General features: G+C 41.6%; 1 protein-coding gene across 2 annotated transcripts in view; it reads left to right on the top strand.

Moving 5' to 3' along the window:
* KIF7 (kinesin family member 7) overlaps nt 1-23,219 on the top strand; it is a 1,697,985-nt gene that overhangs the window by 519,809 nt on the left and 1,154,957 nt on the right. For both annotated transcript variants that reach the window (XM_044078207.1, XM_044078206.1), the window contains exon 7: nt 22,909-23,136. In XM_044078207.1, the coding sequence (XP_043934142.1) occupies nt 22,909-23,136 (228 nt within the window). The remainder of the gene's footprint in view (nt 1-22,908; nt 23,137-23,219) is intronic.

Raw genomic sequence — 23,219 nt, 5'->3', positions numbered from 1 at the left:
ATTATATTATCTAATTGTATTATTGAATTGCAATATCTAAACAATTAATTATACAATTAATGACTTTGAAAGGACTATTTAATGTGGCCATTTGGCAGTTTTAACATGAACTTGAGAAAGCTGAGCATTAAGCTGAGCGAAAGCGCTTGTTTTATCGTTGTGTTTCATCGATGTGAATAAAGACCTTAAACTTGGACTACCTTCACTTTACTTTTACTGTTGGCAACCAAGTCACTGCACTTGGATCATTTTGGGTTTGGCATTCTGCTTGGATTTCTTGTGTTTTTTCACATTACAATTTTTGGAAATTTGATAAAATGCACTATGCAATCTTTGTATGTGGAAATTTAGAAAAATTAGTGTACAAACTGAACTTATGTTACAAAATTAAAATGTTTGGCGACAACCTGATACCAATTGGATTAGGTTATTTACTGAAGTAACATACTGTACTCCACAATATTATACAGGAAAGTTTATGCATTGTAATATTACTGATACAACTATTATGTGTCAGTTTATTGTGTTACTATTTCTCGCACCAGAAGGGTATGAGTATTGGTTGTACAATTTGAAGGTAATTATAGATATGAGAGGAAAAACATAAAATTGAGTATTATACACAGACTCAAATGGACTAATCTGTGGACAGCATTCGCCTGTCTATGAACCGTGCTTACTGCAGCATTCTGTTAATTTGTGTAATTGGACTACTATGCTTTCTTCTTTTCAAATGTTTATAGAAGTGGCTCCTCAGTACATTTGTCTGGTTACAGATCAAGACGTAGGTCAAAATTAAAAATTACTTTTTGTAGGATGTTTATCACATGTTGATTTCCTTAAATGGAATAGTAAGAGCTGTGTGTTTACTGATCCCATAGAAGTGAATATTTCCAAGCACTGGAATTATGACTTAATACAGCTTCCCAATATATCTGTATCCCTGGATAATTTAAAAAACATAATGAACAATACTAAAATTCTCAGAGTATTTGGAAAAAAGAAATAAAAGTATTTTGTATTATGAGGCATTAAGCATCATTGCAAAAGATGAACTATTTAGTTTGGCTGAAAATACCAACAAAGACACTGCTCACAACTGGTGGGATATCTTTACTGGTTGGTAAAAATCAGAAAAAAAATCTATTAAATTGGTTGATACGTCCTGTATTAGTAGTGTTAGGCGTTAAAGTCATACTAGCTATCTGGAATTGCTACCGAAGTTGTCATTTGCGAAAAACTTATAAAGTTCAGAAAATCATGATGGTTAACCTGAATAAACTAGAGAAAGTTTCAGTGTGTACCATTAAAGAAAAAGTTGAACAGTCATTTTCTGCTTTTTAAATAAAAAGTGGGAATTGTGAGAGTAAAGAACAGGTTAAAATGGATTTCTGTGGATCTTTCTGAAAATGTGAAATAAATGTTCTGCCTTTCAGTGTGTAGAGTGCACTCAGCTGAAACTCCATTACCTAACTTGGCAAAACTATATAGCTTGGCATTCATTGTTAATAAGAATCAGAAGTAAAATATTTTCTCTCTTATAAACTATGCAGCTTTTTAAAATTATTATCTACAAGCAGGTCAAGACAAACTCTTGTATGCAGCAGTGTCTCGTCAACATGATACGCAAAGATAGGCTAAGGACGAAAGGAGTTAACAGAATATTTAAAATATGGAAAATAAACTGTCAGCAGACCAGCTTGAAAAGAAAGACTTATTATTCTGGCAAATTCTCAAAACTGCTGATGCAGGCTGAAAAGACACTATAAAGATTGGGACTTTTACTTTTGTATCAGAGACTTTGATTATTCTAAGCTGAAGTACGTTTTTGATATATATACCTTTCATTGTTAAGCTAAATGTAAACCTCGTGTGCAGTAAATGAATGTCGAAACAGCAGAACTGTCTATGTGTCTTCATTGAGTAAAGGTACAGACTACCTGAATAGTGTAGTACAACTTTAACAGGAGGAGTGGTGGGTAGTGTCAGGCTGGTGTAAGACATGTACAAAGCCGGGAGTTGATGATAAATCTCTTTAGAGATTGTTGGAATATGTGACTGCATGGCATTGCTTGAATATCTGTTGGAATACTGTTCCAGACCTTGGCTACTGAGTAGGAATATAGGCAGTGATGGATAGATTTTTTTAAATTTATGGATTTCAAGGAGGTGTGTCTCAGATGAGCTAAGAGGGCAATTAGGGAGGTAATGGTTAAGAGTGGTTCTGGTTGCTAGGCAGGATGAGGGTTTGTATACCATTTTCTGAGCAGGAAGGAGTTGGGTGAACTTAAGGTAGTGAGGTAGCCGAAGCCAGTTTAAATATCTGAGGTATGAGCAGTTGTAGGAGTTGTAATGCTGACTGGCTGCAAATCTAGCTACTTTGTTGTAGGAAAGCTCAAGTTTTGATCTTGGGGAGATCTAAATGTTGGTGAAAATGGGGGAGGCATATAGTAGTGAAGGAAGGCGGTATGTAATGGCTAGAGTAACTCTTGAGGAGTTGGTAAGGATTTTTTTTTATCTCTAGAGCATGCCTAATTTTTGGTGTGTTCTTTTTATGCACTTTTGAATAAGATCAAATTTCAGTTGACCATCTATTATAACACCAAGTAATGTGTGAGGTGCAACTTCATTTTCAGTATTGTTGAGAGAGGCTATTTTGAAGGTGTCTTTTATGTGTGTTTGGGATTTGGGGAGAAATATGAGCAGTTTTGTTTTATTTGGATTTAGGAAAAGCTGATTGTCACTTAGACAGCTTTCAATAGAATTAAAAGCCTGATTGATAGATTGTAACTGGGAAGGACTATTAGATGAGCAAATAACAGTGGAGTCATCTACATATTGTACAAGTGTAGTTTGTTAGGAGGATGTATGTAAATAATGTATAAATATGTTAAAAAGAAGAGGGATAAGTATGGAGCCTTATGGGACACCTGTATTAACTGGAAGAAAAGAAGAGCAAGTAGTATGCCACTTAACTGATTTTAGCCGGTTAGATAGGTAGCTAGAGAACTAAGTGACTGTTGTACTGGAAAAGCCTAAAGCAGACATTTTTCAGAGTAGTTTGGTATGTGAGACTGTATTGAAACCTTTAAAGAGATCTAAAAAGAGGGAAGAAACTAAATTATCTCTAGCTGTAATGACATGGTCCAGAAAGGCAACGAGGGCAGTTGAGCTTGGATCTAGATGAAAGCCGTGTTGGGTAGAAGTTAGATTTTTTTTAGTAGGCATTTGTAAAAGTTGTTTGAGTACATTTTTCTATGACCTTGGAAAGAGGGGACAAGATTACAGTTGGTCTGAAGTTTGTTATTTCAGTGGAGTTTCCCCGAATGGTGTAAAATATTTCTAGAGAGATGGGACATATGACTCACAAAAGGATTGCTTGATCAAGATCAAGATTGGGTAGGCAACAGAGAGGGCAGTAATCTTTAGATATTTATATGGGTGATTGTCTACAGAAGGTGAGCAGGGCTTGAGTTTGTGCAATGATTTTTTTATACAGGAAGTACTGACAGATTTTAAGTTAAAAATTGCATTGTTATAGCTTTTAAGTTTGTCAGGGGTGGCAGTATTCTGTTGGGAGTTTTGTGTGTGGGTGGGAATTACATTTTGGAGCAGTTTCTAAGGGTGAGATGTCAGGAGAAGGGTTATGGGTAGTAGGAATTCCAGGGTATAATAACATGCGTCTCCTGCAGCATTGCTATTTGCACTCTGCAGTTCTCAGTATATAATTCAATATACTTTCCTTTTTATCTGTACGTGTAAGACCATTCACATTCCAGGATAATATGGACAGCATAGCCATCATGATAAAAAGTTGTTGTTCCCAGCTGTTATACATGACAGATTTTTTTTTAAATAATGTGTATTTCCACCTTTTGTGTTACACGCATATGCTAATGTTTGGAAGGCTGACCTTTTGTACAGTTGTTTCTTTTCATCTCCATTTGAAACCGTTAGATGTTCACGACTTTTTGTTTTAATGAAAACTAAATATGAAATACCCCCATCCCCTATTAACTTGGAACAACTGCACAAAACAATGTACATCTTCAAAACATAACATTTAACCCTCTGGAAGGGAACACTTGCCACAAATTTATGGCTGCACCTACAGGCATTATTTAACCTAAAATTAAAGTTAATCAGTAAACTGAGCATAACTAAACCAACTAAGAACCTGCACAAAAATAAAGCTAAAGAGCTGGTTTCCAAGGATTCCCTTTAAAGATTAAAATTAAATAAGTTTATTAGAACATAATAATTAAGTGCTTTCATCTTACTGTAATGAGGACTTCATCAGGATAAAAAACTTTACACTCCATGCGTTTATATACTGATGTCACAGCCATTAATAATTCAGTCAAAACCCTAATTAGTAAAGTAAATACAAAAGTTAAAGGAAATGCTGACAGGAAGACATATAGTCTAAAAATCGCCCCCATTTAACCCAATCAGTAAATGAAATAAATAAACACAATTCAGTCTTACCATGAAATCCCAGTGGCAAAATAATCATAAAAAAATAAGCAAAACCATTTCAAATGCTGAGAACTTAGAATTATTGAATTATAATTTGAAGGACTTCATTTGTAATACCGACTGAATAGATAAATTTTCATTTAACCCTGGTGAAACAGTTGCTTGCAACCTAAGTTGCCACCAAAGCTCTTTGTTTTCCAAAACATTTCTTAAAGTCACCACCCTGATGGTTAATTTTTATTTGGTCCAGAATCCCAAAATTGAATTTTGTGAAGGACCAGCATGTTTTAGAATGCTTAAATAATGCATTGTTGTTGTTCCTGGTGCTAATGTCGTAGTTGTGCTCATAGATACGTTTATGGAGACTCCTCTCTGTGTAACCCACATAAAAAGCTGGGCATCTTCAGCAAATAGCTAAATATACCACAAACTGGCTTAAAAATGTTCCTTTGATAAAAACGTTAGACTTAACACTGTGGAATGATCTTCACAAATAAAACGACACATTACATGTGTCACATCCAGTGGTCCCTCTACTAGTCAAATCCTGATTAGTCCTATAATATTGCCCATTTTCTAATAGTTTTTTAAAGTTATATTCTGTCTTGTATACAAATGCAGGTTTTGGACCCAATAAATAAAATGTACCAGGACTAGCTTTTAAAATGATATAATAGTTCTTCACAATGTACTTAATTTCTGCTGTTTGGGGACTATATTGTACCACTAATCCTCTTCCAGAATTGTTTTCACTGTCCAGTTCGTTTGTTAGTGGCTGGGGATCTGGGGTATAAAACCTATCCCTAAAAGCGGTTTGTACTTCTGTCCCCACTCTGCCTGAACATAGTGTCTAATTTAATTTACTAGAGGGAATGGATACCCCTCTCAAGGAACATTTTACCTACTATATCCAATTCAGAAGTTGTCTTCAAAATTTTTAAGTCATTTTGTGTACACTTATCCATTGTCCCTTAACCAGGCTTTTCTTTTGACTTAATGGGTGGTTACTTGAAAAATTTAAATATTAATTGCTGAAAGTGAGCTTTCTGTAAACTTTTGACTTAAATAATTTCTCTGTATGTTCTATTACTGTGTCTAGATAATTAATATTGTTAGTGTCAAAATTGTAAGTGAATCTTAAAAACTCTGTCTGATTTAAGTAATTTACAAATGTATATAAAGTTTCTTCCAAGACTTTCCAACTATAGAGATGATATTCAGAAATGTAAGGTATAATCATATGTTCTGAAAAAATACTGAATTGAAAACAAACCTTTTCTCCCAACACAATAATGTAAGATTAGCATATGCAAGGGCACTAGAGGTACCCATGGCTACCCCTCTTTATTGCCTAAAAAATTCCCCTTTGAAGAAAATGAAATTATATTCCATGACCAAAGCCAACATCTCAGCCAAAAGGTAAACTTTCTCATTCGAAAAGGTAGTATAACAAAAAATACTTCCATGAAAATATTCCAAACCTACCTCTTTGGGAGTGACAGTGAATAGATCAACTATATCACTAGTAAGAAAAATTAGATCTTCCTCCCAAAGGGCCTGTTTCAGTCTCCCTCAAAAATCCCAAGATTCTCAAAAATCAATAAGTAAATATGAGCAGCTTTGTAAACTGGTTTTAACCAGCGATCAGTGCATACTGCTACAGATAAGTGTTTGAACTTTGGGCTGCTACTGTCGGTCTGAACGGGAGCTTGGAAATATTTTTATGTATTTTGGGGATGCCAGAGATGGTGGGAACAATAGGTTTTTCTACCCTTAATGCGTTGTGTGTGTCTAAAGTAATTCTCTGATCGAATAGAAATTCTTCGAAGTAAGAATCAATTCTTTGATATGTGATGATTACTTTGTTCCTCAAAACTGATGTGCAAGTGCTAGTGTTGTTCAGAATGTTAGACATGACACAAGAATATTCAGTTGAATCAGATAAAACCAGTACATCCATACCTCCAGTAACAATGGATGATCCCACTGCTCCTGCTGCCCCAACCAAGGCCTCAGAATCATGTCCTCCATCTGGAGCTGACAGCAAGAGGGCGGAGTTGTTCACACTTGAAGCTGGTCCAGTAGTAGATTGAGACAGAAGCTCAATTAATTGCATGAGTTTACCTTTCTCTACAGCTAATTCATAATGCAACTTGTTAACTGCATCTCAGTGCACTGGAGAAAATATAGAAGATATTTAATCGAGTGACTCCATAGCCCAGCTCAAATTCACAATCAACAAGATGATCAGTAAAGTGAGTGTTACTAAACCAACTAAGAAACAACACAAAAGTAACACTAAAGAGCATTTCTCTGTATGTTACATTAAAGTGTCTAGGTAATTAATCTTGTTGGTGTCAAAGTTGTAGGTGAATCTTAATATCTCTGATATCTGGGTTAAGTTACAAATGTGTGTAAAGTTTCTTCAGAGCCTTTCCAAAGAATAAAGATGCCATCCAAAAATCTAATGTATAATCATAAGTTCTGAATTAAAAATACATTTTTCTCCCAGTACAACAACACAAGATTAGCATATGTGTGTCACAAGAGTCACTCATGGCTTCCCCTCTATTTTGCCTAAAAAATTCCCCTTCAAAGAAAAGTTATTTATTCTGATGAAATCCTGGTTGTAGTAGGACAGAAGCCCTTAATTTTTTATGTTCAAATAAACTTATTTAATTTTTTTATTTAATTTTAATAAAAAATCCACAGCCAAGGCAAGGAATAAAAAGGACCGTAATAAGTCCCTGTAGACTAGAAATAGTCAACCACAGTTCCGTAAAAACGTTTATTCGTCCAAACCACAACAACACGAACCAGAATCCAGTTAAGCGCTTTCACTCAGTAATTACCGAGCTTCATCAGAACAAAATACATTACCATTACAATTCTTAAATACCAGAACATTGTCAGGTGATGTAAAATTGTGACCAATAAAATTCCTAAATATCAGTTCAAAATTACGGCTACAATTGAGTAACAAGCCGTGTGAGATGTAAAAAATGTATTATTATTATTATTTTTACAGTTTTGTTTGGATAATATTGTTCATATAGACTGTTTATTTTAATTTTTAAACTGATACACAACAGACAGCTAGGGATTACACAATTTTTATATTAATACGAACAAATAGAATTTTGAACTGATATTTAGGAATTTTATTGGTCACAATTTTACATCACCTGACAATGTTCTGGTATTTAAGAATTGTAATGGTAAGGTATTTTGTTCTGATGAAGCTCGGTAATTACTGAGTGAAAGCGCTTAACTGGATTGTGGTTCGTGTTGTTGTCGTTTGGACGAATAAACGTTTTTACGGAACTGTGGTTGACTCAATTTCTGGTCTACAGGGACTTATTGCGGTCCTTTTTATTCCTTGCCTTGGCTGTGGATTTTTTATTCCTGGTTTTGTCAGTTTTTGCTTTGTTCCTTATTTAATTTTAAATTTAAAGTGACTCCTCAGCATTTCCTTTGTGTTGGTTTTAAAATGAAGGTTACCTTTGCTAAAACACATACTACAACCAGTGCTCTCCCTTACGTTGATTGCCGTGTGTTCTTTTGTTATCTCTCTTCCCTCCCAGCTTGTATGCTTTCATAAAACACTAACTTTTAGCCATAGGAAGTGCACTGGCTATCTTTAAATTAATCTAAATTGTACACTGTTCTGTTAACTGCATTAAAGTATTAACGGTGCTAGGGAGGTTATCTCTTATTCTCTTTACATATGTAATGTCATACTTAATTTTTTCACTAAACTGCTTGCCATTGTACCTTTAAATTTTGCATTTCCTTCAGCAAAGAATACTCAGAATTCTCAAGATTAACTGCTTGCACATACAGACAGCTTTTCTCCATGGAAATGTAGTACTCTGCAATGAGTCTTTGTAAATTTCACTCAGAAAAGAATGCACCGCTGCCCTCAGCTCCAGACATTTCAGCTTCACTGAACATTTGCCAGTGGAAAACGAACAAGCTAATATCTTTGTATTTGTAAGCAGCTTAGCATTTTCATAGCTTTCATCATTTTGTCTTGGTTTTGTAGTTTACAGTATTACAAAAAAAACTGTTTACTGCTTAAACCAGAGGCAGTAATCAAGACATTTACCCTTTGTAAAGTAGAGAAAATATCCTTATTCTACATATAATGTGAGCATTGCACTTTTACACCCTACCACCCCCCCACCCAGCAGCCCAAGATTACAGCATATGAACATTAAACTTGCTTTTGTCCAGCCTTTTTTCTCATGTTATACTGTAAAGCCTGTATTTCTTGCAATTAAAATGTACTTGATGTAATGTGATCCTATCTCGCCTACATTCTCTACAGATGGGTTCGGAGCCCATCCTCGGCTCCGACTCGGCCGCTATACAATAGAACGCAGTCTCTTATTGGCTGAGTTACCTCATATCCCAGGATGCACCACTACCACTTCCCCAGATCTCGTTTTCCGCTTTTCAGCATAGACGTGGTCTCGGACTTGGCTGAGCTAAGTATCTTTAGTCAGAAATTTTTCTGTCTGAATTTTGGTCAAAACTTACCCAAAAGCTGTTTTAACAGCTATTTGTTGTTGTGTGATTGGTTTTTGATATTTTCTTGTGGTAAATTGTGTTTTTTTGTGGTAATTAACGGTCCTGTTTAAGTTAGAGGGGCCTAGCCCTACCCTAGGCGTTTTAGTTAGAGTCTAGGTTGTCTTTGTGCTAACTTTGTTTTTTGGTAGTCAGTATTTATTGTTTATATAACCATGTCTAAAGAGCATAGACCATCAGGTTTTAAAAAGTGTTCTAAATGTAGTTATAAAATGTCTATTACAGATGACCATTTTTTATGTGTCTATTGTTTGGGTCCGAAGCATCTTCAGGAGTCCTGTAGCTTTTTCCTCTCGCGTCCTCCAAGAGAGGAAAAATAAGTTGATCTTGAAAGGGCTTATTACCCCTTCCTTTGAAGAAGCCCTATCTTCTTCTTCTTCGCCTTTGAGGAAGAAAAAGTCTTTGGCTCCGACCAGCCCGTCGGATCCGGCAGCAAAAAGTCTCGGCAGGCTTCTCCGTCGGCTCCACGGACTTCGGAGCCGAGGGCGGAACGGTCTGCCTCGATGTCTCCAGCTTCGACTCCTCTGGTTTTGGAGTCAAGAGCTCGGGCGTCGAGAGGCGAGTCACCTTCATCGGCTCCACTGCCTTCGGAACCGGTGGGGGTTGCCCGCTCAGACTCTTCCCCTTCGGTGCCGAAGTCCACATCGGCTCCGAGGGAAATTGCAGTTGTAGTGGAGTCTCCCTCTGCGCCGATACTTCTCGAATCATTACGGAGCCGGTCCCCCAGTCTTTCGGAGCCGGCGGAGAAGTCGACTCGGACCCGGTCAGTCTCTTCTCGGTCATCGAGGATGTCCAATTCGGACTTAGACAGGGTGCTTCAAAGGCTTTTTCAGTCTCCAGTCTTTGCAAAGTTGATCTCGGCTCCAGCCCAGTTGGCTCTGGAGCCGATCTCCCATCCTGCTACATCGATTCCTCCTCCAATAGCTTCGGCGCCGTTGGAGTCGGTGTTGGTGGAACCGGTGGAGGTTATCGGGTCGGTTCCGACTCTAACTCCAACCCCGTCCCTCAGGTCGGGGTTCGGTACGCGGACCTCCTCTGTCGGCCCCGGGGGGGACGCTTCGGGCCCGATCCTTTCGGTTCCGAGCCTCCCTCAAAAGATGCCGGCTGCAGGGGTTCCGACTGCCGTTGTGGCCTCGGGGGTTGAACCATCCCAGGACTCTGGGGGTCCAGCCTTCGAGGCCATGAGGAATGACTTGGCCAAATCCTCTGTGGCCACTTCTACCATTTCACCACCACCTTCCCTGGGCATGGAGACTGGCGCCTTTGCAATCCCCCTGTCTCACGACAGCGGGGCCCCTGGGCCTGAGGTTACCCCCATTGGGGGTTCCCTTCTTCCTGGAGGTCCCTCCGACACGCTTTCGGAGGAACCTCCCAGGAAGAAACAGTGTAAGAGGAAACACGTCGACTCCCCTGATGAGTCTCTCACCTCGGATACCGACCTCGATGATGTGGAGGGGTCCCCAAAGTCGTCCTCGGAAGATGTCTCCTTTGCAGACATCCTGGAGATCCTCAAGCAACGAGGCGACTGGCAGTCCAAACCCCCTTCTGCTGAGGAGTCGGTTTACCTCAAGGCCTTCGGGGCTCAGCCCTCCGCCTCCTGGGTGTCTCCGCCCTTCGATGAGCTTCTGGATTTGATCTCTCGGGCGGGAACACCCGGATTCTGTTGAACCGGTGCCAGCTCGCCCCAATAAATTCCTTTCGGCTCCCCTGGATAAGGACTTTCTATCGAAGGGCGTGGCTGTAGATGCTATGGTGGTGGCATCTGCCACCCAACAAGATGTGGCAGAGGCTTCGACGTCCGTCCATCCTCCTAATAAAGAGTCTAGGAGCATGGATCGGTACGGCAAGCGTACCCTTTCTTCAGCGGCCTTTACATTAAGGTCTCTGAATTACCTGACACATTTCACCAGACTACAGAGGGATCTGATCAAGGAGCTTTCGGATACCCTCTCTGGTAACTTACCTGAGCAGTTGACCCAGACATGTTAACTCCCAGTTGGCTACCCTGTCTTCATTATCTAACTCGTCCATGAGGCTCATTTCTTATGCGGCCGAAGGAGCGAGCAGAGCGGCGGGAACAGGTGTTGCTCTACAGAGACAAGCCTGGCTACGCCTGTGTCACTTTGCAGAGGCCTTTACGTCTTCCTTTGCCGACGCCCCCTTTGATGGGTCCTCACTGTTTGGACCCAAGGTAAAGGACACATTGACTCGCTGCGAACAGAGGGTAAGACTTTAACTGCCGTAGGAGCCCGGTTTTCCACTCCCTTCAGACCTTATCCCAAGGCTTGAAGAGGAGGGAAAATGTGGTTCTGTAAGTCTCAAAAGCCTTACTCGTCGCAGCAGAGCGATTCCCCTTCTAGAGGCAGAGGAGGGGGAAATTTTTCAGGGAGACGCCGTCCCAGAGGCGGCGGAGGCCCCCGCAACACTGGAGACCGCGAGTCCTTTCGTGGCTCCTCCTCCTTCCAGCATCCCTGAAGGAGTACCCGACTGTGTAGCTCCGGAGCCAGTTGGGGGTCGCTTTTCGAGACACCTAAAGACCTGGGAAAATATTACTCAGGACCAATGGGTGCTTCGAATCATCGCCGGAGGTTACACCATTCCCTTTTCTCAACCCCCTCCACCAGTCCAAAGAATCCCGGACCCGCCACCCAGTCAACGGGATCATGCAGCCAACGAAATATCAAAGCTGCTTCAAAAAGGGGTCATCCAACCTGTCCCCGCAGACCAGGCCGGATCAGGGACTTACTCAAGATTCTTTTTGGTGCCAAAAAAGACCGGGGACTTGAGACCCATTTTGGATCTCAGCAAACTAAACCGATTTGTGAAAAAGTCCAAATTCCGGATGGTCACTTTGCAATCCATTCTTCCGCTTTTGGAGAAAGGTGTTTGGATGTGCTCCATAGATCTCAAAGACGCCTACTATCACATTCTGATAGATCAGGCATCGAGGAGACACTTACGCTTCAGCCTAGGAGACAGTCATTTCCAGTTCCGAGCACTGCCCTTTGGTCTTACCACAGCCCCCCAGGGTGTTCACCAAATGTTTGGCGGTGGTGACTGCTCACCTGAGAAGTCTAGGATTCCAGGTGTTTCCATACCTAGACGACTGGCTCCTAACTGCCACCTCCAGGCATCTACTCTTGGAAAACCTAGCAGCCACTATCACACTAGGCAACTCCTTAGGAATCACCTTCAATTGGTCAAAAATCTGTATTGCTGCCATCTCAGCGTATTCTGTTTATTGGTGTAGAAATAGACTCAAGGCAGATGCGAGTCTATCTCCCTGCGGAAAGGATAGCGACGCTTCAGGTTCAGGCATTGCTCCTCAGACGTTGTGCTCCAGCTAGAATGGTCCTACAACTGTTGGGCTCCATGGCAGCCACCATTCTTCTGGTCCCCTTGGCAAGGTTGCACATGAGGATACTCCAGTGGCTCCTATCAGTCCAGTGGTCTTATCAAGACCTTCCCCTCAGTCACCACATATTGATCACAGACACGTGCAAACAGGATCTTCGTTGGTGGCTTCTCTCCTCCAACCTGAATCTAGGGCGACCCTTCGTTCCCCCACTCCCCTCTGCCACGTTGACTACGGACACCTCCCAGACAGGGTGGGGGGGACATTATCTGGACAGGTCGGTCCAAGGCACGTGGCACTCCGACGAGAGTCTTCTCCACATCAGTATCCTGGAGATGAGGGCGGTGCTTTTAGCGTTGCAAGCACTGCACGATCACCTCCCCCAGGGTACGATTGCCATTCAGTCCGACAACATGTTGGTAGTCTGGTACTTAAACAAGCAAGGAGGGACCAGGTCCTACCCCCTTTGCAGAGAAGCCATGAAAGTATGGGATTGGGCGATTGCTACCAAGCGTTTCCTAGTGGCAATGCACATTCCGGGGAAATCCAACGTGATAGCCGACAGACTGAGCAGAACTATTCTCTCCCCTCACGAGTGGTCCTTGAACGACAGAGTGGTAGCGCAGATTTTCACGAGATGGGGAATTCCTTGTTGTGATCTTTTCGCAAGTCCCCTCAACGCGAAATGCCAGCACTTCTTCACTCTCACCCCAGTTCCGGGGGAGATCCCCAAGGACGCTGTAGTCCACGTTTGGCCCTCCGGTCTGCTGTATGCCTTTCCACCGGTTCCCCTTCTCCCCAAGGTGATTCAGAAGGCGATTCGCTTGGGAAGCAAAATGATATTAATCGCCCCATACTGGCCTCGACAAGTCTGGTTCCCCTTTCTTCACAAATATGTATTGGAGGGTCCTTGGTTCCTGGACCAAGTTCCGGACCTTTTGACGCATCAGTCAGGACAGCTCCATCAGTCCCGCCATTCATTGAAGTTAGCAGCCTGGCTACTCCTCTTCCAACCATAGTTAGGAGCCATTCTTTCGCCCCTGAAGTCATGCACATCTTGTCTTCGGCCCACAAGACTTCTACGAAAAAGATATATAGCAATAAATGGAAGAGGTTTGCTATTTGGGCCCAACTCCGAGGATTAGACCCAATGACAGCCTCTGTGTCAGAAGTACTGAAGTTTTTAGCTTCCCTATTCAACCAAGGTTGCTCAGTGTCTACCATCAAAGTGCAATTGGCGGCTATTTCCAACTTTCATGAGAGTGTGGAACCTCCTTTAATGAGCAACAAGTTGTGCAAAGCCTTTATTAAAGGAGCTTGGCTTCTACGACCCCCTATATCTCAACCTGCACCTCCGTGGGACCTTAACGTGGTATTAGGTGCATTAACCTCATCTCTCTTTGAGCCGGCAGCAACCTGTGATCTAAAATTCCTTTCTTGGAAGACTGCCCTTCTAGTTGCTATTACATCAGCCAGACGAAATTCAGAACTTCAAGCCCTATGTGTTAAACCACCATACTTGGTATTTCACAAGGACAGAGTATCTCTTAGACCAAACCCATCTTTTATACCAAAGGTTTGTTCTAACTTTTGTTTACAACAATCACTAGAACTACCGGTCTTCTTCCCTAAGTATTTGAATAGAGCTGAATATACTTTTCACAGCTTGGATGTACACAGACAATTACGTTTCTATTTGGATAAGACACACAAAGCACGAAAATCAGATCAACTGTTTGTGTCCTTTTCGGATAATAGATTAGGCAAAGCAGTCACAAAAGTCACTATTGCCAAGTGGATCAGGGACTGTATCAATCATATTTATCTCATCTCAAATAAGGAACTTATAGTTCCAGTGAAAGCTCATTCTACTAGGGCTATGGCCACTTCGGCAGCTTTTCATTCCAAGCTCTCTATTAGTGACATTTGTGCGGCTGCCACGTGGTCATCTTCACACACCTTTATTTCTCACTACAAATTAGATGTGGCATCCAGGGGTCGAGCTTCCTTGGTTCCACAGTTCTCAGGAGTGTTTTCCAGTGAGCCACCCAGGAATTAGGTGCTAGGGACGCTGTCCCATCTGTAGAGAATGTAGGCGAGATAGGATCACATTACATCTTTTAGTTATGTACTTACCATAACTTTAGATGTATGGGATCCATCTCGCCTACATTCCTAATAACCCACCCTCCTTCCCCCTGCCTCGTAGACCAGGAGAGACCGGACGATCCGAAATTGAACTTCTTTCCTCTCTTGAAGACCTGAGAATGTTATAACAATAGTATGTTTCTGTGCGGACAAACAAGATCTGGGGAAGTGGTAGTGGTGCATTCTGGGATATGAGGTAACTCAGCCAATAAGAGACTGCGTTCTATTGTATAGCGGCCGAGTCGGAGCCGAGGATCGGCTAAGAACCCATCTGTAGAGAATGTAGGCGAGATGGATCCCATACATCTAAAGTTATGGTAAGTACATAACTAAAAGTTTACTTTAATATCTTTAGTACCTACAACAGTCAGTGAAGACTCGCATTTAAAATACCCTGATTTTATACTACACAAAACTATTTTACTGTATATAACATGCAGTTTATATCATGAAATGTTTTATACAAATACTAATAACAAAAATTGTTTTACTTAGTTCTCCCCCTTTTAGTCTACTTTTAAGCATTAATGATATAAAGTAGGGTTCATACTTTACAGTCCACCCACAAGTTTAACAAAATCAGCAAAAGTCATGTTTTTCAGCCAGTTTTTTTTTTTTTTTATTTTTTTGCAAAACCATATTTCACAAATGTGGTAAGATGCTTTATAGTCTTCCATTTATTCACAGATTTGAGTTGCCGGTCTACTTCCTTTTCACCTCAATCTCCCAGAACCAAACTCTGGGTCAAGTCCAAGGTACTGCTTATTCTTGTAGTCAACAATTGTCCTTTTTCTCTCTCAAGCATTTTCCTTTGGAACATTGGAAAAGGTTTCACTGGCAAAGTCCCCCTATGAACCTTACTGTCAGAAGAATGAGAAGCAGAGTCTCCTTCTGCTTGCTGACTCGCTTTTTGTAGGATAAACTTTTCCTCCTTAGCCATTTCTTTGTAAAAAAATTACCTTGAACCTCCAGGGGAAAAAAACACTTTGAAGCAGCTGGATATAACAGCTTAAATCTCTCACCTGCCCCTCTCTCTACATTCCCTGATTGCTGAGATAAATGTGCTTCTCTTCTGCCTGGTGTACTGTAAATGACCATTTTCTACAAAGACTCTGATGTCTTAAATTTTTAATACTTTACCCTTCTGCCATAGTTTTGTCAGGATTAACTCTTTCTGTTGGTGTGATTGCATATCTACTAATGTAGACCTTAGCTGCTTTCTCATGGCCAGGTTTGGAACATACACTCAGTATGCCTTTTCAGGTAACAAATTCTGCAGTGAAACACCAGTGCAGTTGCTTATTTGTGCTTTCATTAAATTAATACACGCTGATGCTTCCAGTTTCTCTGGTACGGCAGAAAATATCAGGTTTTGTCTGCGGACATTGTTTCCTAACTCTACTATTTTCTTTAAACAGTTTTTCTTGAGAAACTTCATATTCAGCTAGCTTTTTCTTCATGTCCTCTTCTGATTTTTGCAGATGTTCATCGTGTTTCACTGTTGCAGTCATGACTGTAGGGTTCTCCCCTGCTGGCAGGCAGTCCTCGGTCGGCCAGAATCCCAAAGTCTGGGTCCGGCGTCGGCTGTTCAACCACGCTCCCTGACGTCAGAGCGCCAGGAATACAAAGCTGACAGCCGACGCCATCTTCTCCAGTCTTTCTTGCCGTGCGGTGATAGCAGTTCGCAAGTGCCGGTCGGCTGACTCCTGACAAACTTTTCTGAACAATCTTCAGTCTGAAGACTTTCTTCTCCTACTCAAAGCTAAGTACCCCGTTGTGGAAACTTTTTTCTTGCTCCAGTCCGATGTCAGAAAAAGTTAATAATTGTATTTCATGTGGGAAGCAAATACCTCATAAGGATTTTCATTCTTACTGTATTCCTTGCTTAGGCCCTGACCACGACGTAGCTAGTTGTCGGTTTTGTGCTAGATTCAATCAACATACAAGTAAACGAAGGTACGATTTTGCATTTCATTACTTCGGTAGGCGTTTTAATTACAAAATGTCGTCGGATACGGTCCCGGCTACTGGAGTTCACAAACGACGCAAGGACAAAGACAGGCCTCCGAGGTCCAAATCTGACGATATTGTACAAGCAGAGCCAGCTTCAGGTTCGGCCGTCGTCAGTGAGGCGCTTTTGCAGCCCCTGTCTTCGGCCTTTTCAGAACCGATGGCCGAAACGGACTCCCACGAGGAGCCAACTAGGCCTTTGAATACTTCTGTTGCAGGACCTTCGGACAATGCTCCTTCGGATGGGTCCGGAGCTGCTGTGCAGGTACCGGCTTCCGAAGGGGTTTTTAGGCCTACTCAGCTTCTAATAAAGGCAAAGCCAAAGACAAAGGCAAAGACTCCTTCTAAATCAAAGACTGCAACACAGGCCTCTTCTGAACCGGCTCCCAAGTCACAGAAACAGTTACTCAAGATGGCGGAGGATTTACTTACTATGATTAGGGGTTCACAACCCCCCTCCAGATAAAAGGCCAAGGCAGGATGTTTATTATGATTCCTCTGATCAGGCTTCTGTTTCTTCAGTTTCTTCTTCTGACCAGGAATATTCTTTCCCTCCTTATGAGTATTCTGATGCTGAGGAATCTATTCCTTCAGCTTCTCCCCCTGAGGATTTCTCTTTTGGGGAAACTTTGCATGAAATGAGGGAACATTTCCACTGGGAAGGACAGGAGTATTCGGAATCTAAGAAAAGACTAAGGGATTTTCTTCTTCTCCCCCAACATAGACCCCTGGCTATTCCTCCTGTTTTGGATATTGTGGATGATGCTTTTTCGGAGGCTAATTTAACCCCTGACTCTTTTCCTCCTGCTCCTGTTAAGCCTGATAGATATTACAGGGTTCCTGATTCCCACCAGTTTTTATACAAGAACCCTTCTGCTGACCCTGAAACCATTTCTCAGGGTCCTAAGGGAGTTAAGGCCGCTTCTGCCAAAAATCCCATTCCCACTGAAAAGGATTCTAGATCTTTAGAAAGATGGGGCAAAAAAGTGTACACTTCTGCTACTTTATCCATTAGGGCTTTAAACTGTCAGTTTCATATGCTGAAATACCAGCAATTTCTCTTGTCTGTTTTAAAACAAAAGCTTACTTCCATTTCTGCCTATGCAGATGATAAGGAATTACATGACTTATTGCATGCCACTGAACAAGTTGAGAAGCATGGTTTACACTGTGGATTTGATGCCCTGCTCTGGCACAGTCATTAGAAGGCATGCATGGCTAAAGGTACAAAATTTGCCAGAACAAGTAAAAGCTAAATTATTGGATGCTCCTGTTCAGCATAAAGTTTTGTTTGGATCAAAAGCTGAAGAGGTGATTAAAAAGATGGAGGATAAGGTGAAATCCATGCAAACAGTTAAAGATTTCTTACAAGTACAGCCACCAAGATTTAGCAGGATTTGGCCTTCTAAAAATTGGTCCTTTCCCACTTCAGACAGGCCTCAGAGGGGTAGATATAGACGCTCCAGAGGAAGGCCTCAAACACAGGCTTCTTATAGACCAAGACAGTGGACTGCTTCCCACCCCTAGGAGAGGAGAGGACAGGTCACAAACTCATAGGAAACAAACTCAATGACTCCCTCTGTTGGGCTGCAGGAACTTCTTGCCTGGAAGCCCCTCTAGGAGGAAAACTCTCTCTTTTTTTATCAAAATTGGACTCATATAACCCAAGACAAGTGGGTTCTGGATGTGGTTTCAAGAGGTTACAGATTCCATTATCATACCCTGCCAAGGCCAAGCGGATGGCCAGACCTTCCAAAACATCAATGGACAGAGGCCTTAAACCAGGTGGAAGCTCTTTTGGCTATGAAAGCCATAGAACTGGTTCCACTTTCAGAGATGGGACAAGGTTTTTACTCGAGGCTCTTTCTAGTCCCCAGGAAGCAAAACTCATGGAGACCCATTCTGGATCTGTCAGTCTTGAACACCTTTCTAGAGATTCCAAAATTCAAGATGCTTACTCTACAGCAGCTACTTCCAATGCTGTCCAAAGATGCATGGATGGTAACTTTGGATTTAAAGGAGGCATATTTACACATTCCCATCAGGCAGGAACGCAGAAAATACCTCAGGTTCAAGGCCAGATCGAGGCACTTTCAATTCTCTGCACTGCCCTTTGGATTGTCTACTGCGCCCAGGGTCTTCACCAAATGCCTGGCTCCAGTAGTAGCTTACTGCAGACTCAAGGGATTTCAAATTTACCCTTATCTGGACGATTGTCTAATTCAGGCAGACAGCAAGGATGTCTTACTCCAGCATCTGGAATTTGTACAGAACCTCCTCAAGTTCCTGGGATTCTCTGTAAACATAAAAAAGTCAAATTTGACACCCTCACAACAAATAACTTTTCTGGGTGCTCTTCTAAACACCACAACCCAGATGGCATTTCTGACATCCGAAAAACAATTACAGCTGGCTTCAACTTTCAAAACCTTGGCAACTTTAACTCAGCTATCTGCAAGGAGATTCCTGCAGGCTTTGGGTTACATGGCCTCCTGCATCCTTCTCGTACCATATGCAAGACTACACATGAGGAAAATACAGTGGTACCTAATATGTGTATGGTCTCAGCATTGCCACAGTTTAGACATACTGATCTCCGTCCTGCCTTGTCTTCAAAAGGAATTCCTTTGGTGGTCCAGGGCATGTAAGGGAAACCCTTCTGTCTGCCTCCTGTCACTCAGATTCTAACCACGGACGCCTTGGATTATGCTTGGGGGGAGCCCATTTTCAGGGCAACTGTCTGCAGGGCCTTTGGACAAAGGATCAGAAGCACCTGCATATCAATTTAAAGGGAATGTTAGCTGTTCAGAAAGCTCTAATGGCCTTCAGGAATCTTCTACAACCAGGACAACTACTAATACGGACGGACAACACCACAGTTATGTGGTACATAAGCAAGGGGGATCTCATTCCTACCCCCTTTGCAGACTAGCCATGGATCTATGGAACACAGCTCTAGCTTGCAATCTGGACCTTCAAGCTCTGTTTCTACCAGGGAAGCAAAACTTCCTGGCAGACAGTCTGAGCAGAAACCTCTCGGATCCACATGAGTGGATGCTGGACACCGAAATATTCAGGATGATAACAGCAGTCTGGGGATGTCCTCACATAGACCTCTTTGCATCCCATCTCAATCATCAACTACAGACTTTTTGCACCAGGACTTTCCACAAAGAAGCTTGGAAAGTGGATGCCCTATCATTCAGTTGGAGGAACCTCTCGGGATATGCCTTTCCGCCTCTTCCTCTTCTTCCACGGGTATTATTAAAGATAAAACAAGACAAGCCCAAAATGATAATCTTGCTGGCCCCAAATTGGCCTAGACAGTTTTGGTACCCAACTCTAAAAACCTATGTCTGGAGCCCCCTTGGGTTTTACCTCAGTCTCCGAACCTTCTGTCCCAACATCAGGGTCAGGTTCTACACTCTCATGTCAGAACTCTCAGCCTGGCGGCCTGGTTAATCCAGGGCCTTTGATTTCTTCTTTCCTATCCAAGCAGGTTATGGATGTCATTTTAGAAGCCAGACGTCCTAGCACTAGAAAATCTTATGCAGGAAAATGGAAAAGATTTTGTTCCTGGATGCAAGCTCAGGATTCTGATCCTCTTCTTCCGAACATTCCTTTAATTTTACTTTACTTGACAGATCTCGTACATAAGGGTCTCTCTTTCTCTTCCATTAAGATACATGCCTCTGCTATTTCTGCTCATTATAATACAGACCCTCCAATCTTTTCCCACCAGCTCATGAGACAGTTTCTCAGAGGAGCCTAAGAACTTAAGACCTCCTAGATCTCCTCCCATTCCTGCTTGGGATCTCAACTATGTTTTGGAAAAACTAACCTTGCCTCCTTTTGAGCCTGCTGCCTCTTCTGACATCAAGTTTTTATCTTGGAAGACAGCCATCCTGTTAGCCCTAACCTCTGCCAGGAGAGTTTCAGAGTTACAAGCTCTTATGGCTGTGGAACCTTATATTATTTTTCATCAAGACAGGGTGTCTTTGAGGACTAATCCTACCTTCATGCCTAAGGTGGTTTCCAAAGTGGCTTTAAATCAAACTATCCACTTGCCAACTTTTTTCCCCACTCCTCAAAATAAAGGGGAAATGATCTTACATTCCTTGGATGTAGACAGACAACTACGTTTTTACCTGGACAGAACCAAGGACATCAGAAAATCAGAACAATTGTTTGTTTCTTATGCTTCAAGTTCCCAAGGTAAAGCCATTTCAAAACAGACCATTTCTAAATGGATTGCTCATGGAATCAGATTTTGTTATTCACACCATGGAAAGCAAATCCCAGGGAGTATACGTACTCATTCCACCAGAGCTGCTGCCACTTCTGCGACCTTCCTCAGGGGAGTTCCTACCAAAGACATTTTGGAAGCTGCAACTTGGAGTTCAGGGCATACTTTTTCTAAGCACTACAATCTTCCTCTCTACTCTAAGTCTAGGGCAGGCTTTGCCTCTGCAGTCTTGCAGGGCCTTTTAGCCGCCCCTTCCACTTTATGACCACCTCCCTTTCTTTCAGCTTTGGGATTCTACCCTACAGTCATGACTGCAACAGTGAAACACGATGAACATAGTACAGTTGTGTACACCTATCATAAATGTAGATGTTCGAGTGTCTTCACTGTTGCAGTCTGGGTTTCCCTCCCTCCTGTCCCCTCTTATTTTTACTTTTGTGTGGTTCCTTTTGTCACCATTCTTCTGAGGTGTATTTGCAAAGGATATGAGACTTTTCTCATTTTGGGACTCCTGACATCTGGGGCAAGAAAAACTGGAGAAGATGGCGTTGGCTGTCAGCTTTGTACTCCTGGCGCTCTGACATCAGGGAGCGTGGTTGAACAGCCGACGCCGGACCCAGACTTTGGGATTCTGGCCGACCGAGGACTGCCTGCCAGCAGGGGAGAACCCTACAGTCATGACTGCAACAGTGAAGACACTCGAACATCTACATTTATGGTAGGTGTACACAACTGTACTTTTTATCAATTCATCTGAGGGGCTAGTTAAAGCATCTGTTTTCTTTCCAGCCTTTTGTTGGTTGAATTGATGTAGTCATTCACTGTTTCATTTATTTGAATCACCTCTGAGTACGTTTGATTTATTTTTTCTAAATTACTGGGAGCAATGTCTTGAACTAAAGTTGAAGCTTGAGCTTCTTTTTCTCAACAGTTGCAGAGTCCCTTTCCAGACAGTGTTTTCAATTCACCATTTCTAGTTGATTTTCTTTCAGGTTTTCCAAAGTTGTTCTTTGCTGGTATCAAGGTAGTATATTTACTGTCCAGTAACTGAATTTTACCAAACAACATTTTCAGTGGCCCTCCCTTTTCTCAGTTTCTGTTTTCACATTGGAAAAGCAGAAGTTAAGCTGCTTAGTGTGCAGCCATCATGGAAGTCCATTTTAAGGCATTTTTGAGTTTGTGGAACTGCATCAAGGAGTGTCTAGAGAAATGCTCAGAGAGACATTCAAAGAAGTGTTGAAAAGGTCAGAGCATAACTTAGAGATGAGTTACCAGGTTCATCATCAGTTACTTAGACCACAGAAGAGCAGTGTGTCCCCTATAATGAGTGTTCCAGATGGAGAAAAGATATAAAGAAGCCAGCTAGATGATGACAAATCGCAAGCTATGAGAACTGAGGTTCTAAAATCTAACTAATGGTTAATCATTTGGATTTTAATGTGCTGAAGGAGTAAAAATAATGCATCATGGTACTACCATGCAGAATATGAAGTGCATAAGCTTTTATTAAAAAATTCAGATAGCATTAAGTAATTAAACAGTATATGTACTTGTTTATTGAAAAAATATCTCCTTATGATGTAAATGAAGTATTTGATGCCTGAAAGATAGGGTGTGACGACATATGGTACTTTTCAAGAGTTTAGTACTTTTAGCAGTTTTCAGTGTACACTGAAGAGCCTGATGCACACCATTTTATGCCTGTCAGCATTGAGTATTATAGCTTCTGTTGCTTCACCTTTGATTGTTATCTCCCCAGCTTCATGTTTTCAGTGAAATGGCCTTTAGGTTGTTTTCAAAGTACGCCTTTACTTTTTTTTTTTAGTTACATGTTGGTTGTTGCAGTACAGCTATATGTATTTGAAGCAGGTAGTTCAGGACACAGCGTTTCAGATGCAATTCTTGATCGTTGCAGTGTAAGATTTAAGAGACAAACCTGTTGCCTTTTAGAGTAGAGCATGTACAAAAAGTTGTGCTTTTTGACTTGCTAGCACAGTAATAATCATTATGAAACTTTATTTTACTTTACCATGTCTAACCAGAGCTTATGCAGGAGTTTTTGTGTTTTATCTTGTTACAGAGTGACAGACTTCAAGAGCAGCAGGCTCAGATTCTTGAGCTGCAGAGTCATCTAAAATTGCTGCAGTCTAGCCATTCTTTCTCTCAGCAGCTAGAAAGTGTCCATCTCATTGACCTTAATCGTCGACCCCATTCTGCACCATTGGATGTTACCTACCCACGGAGTTTCAATTTTTTACATTCCATCTTTGGTTCAAATGGAAACCGTGAGAAGTTCCTTTCCAAGAAGGTAGGATTTGTAACTGTGATCAGTGTGTAATTTATTTTCCAAGCCATTGTAAAAAGGGGACTATATTCTGCTGCTAACAATGA

This window comes from Protopterus annectens, chromosome 7.part0 (assembly GCF_019279795.1).
Source record: "Protopterus annectens isolate FY-2018-M chromosome 7.part0, PAN1.0, whole genome shotgun sequence".
Classification (NCBI taxonomy): Eukaryota; Metazoa; Chordata; order Ceratodontiformes; family Protopteridae; genus Protopterus; species Protopterus annectens.
Note: the sequence above shows the minus strand (reverse complement) of the source record. Positions and strands in the feature narration are given on the sequence as shown.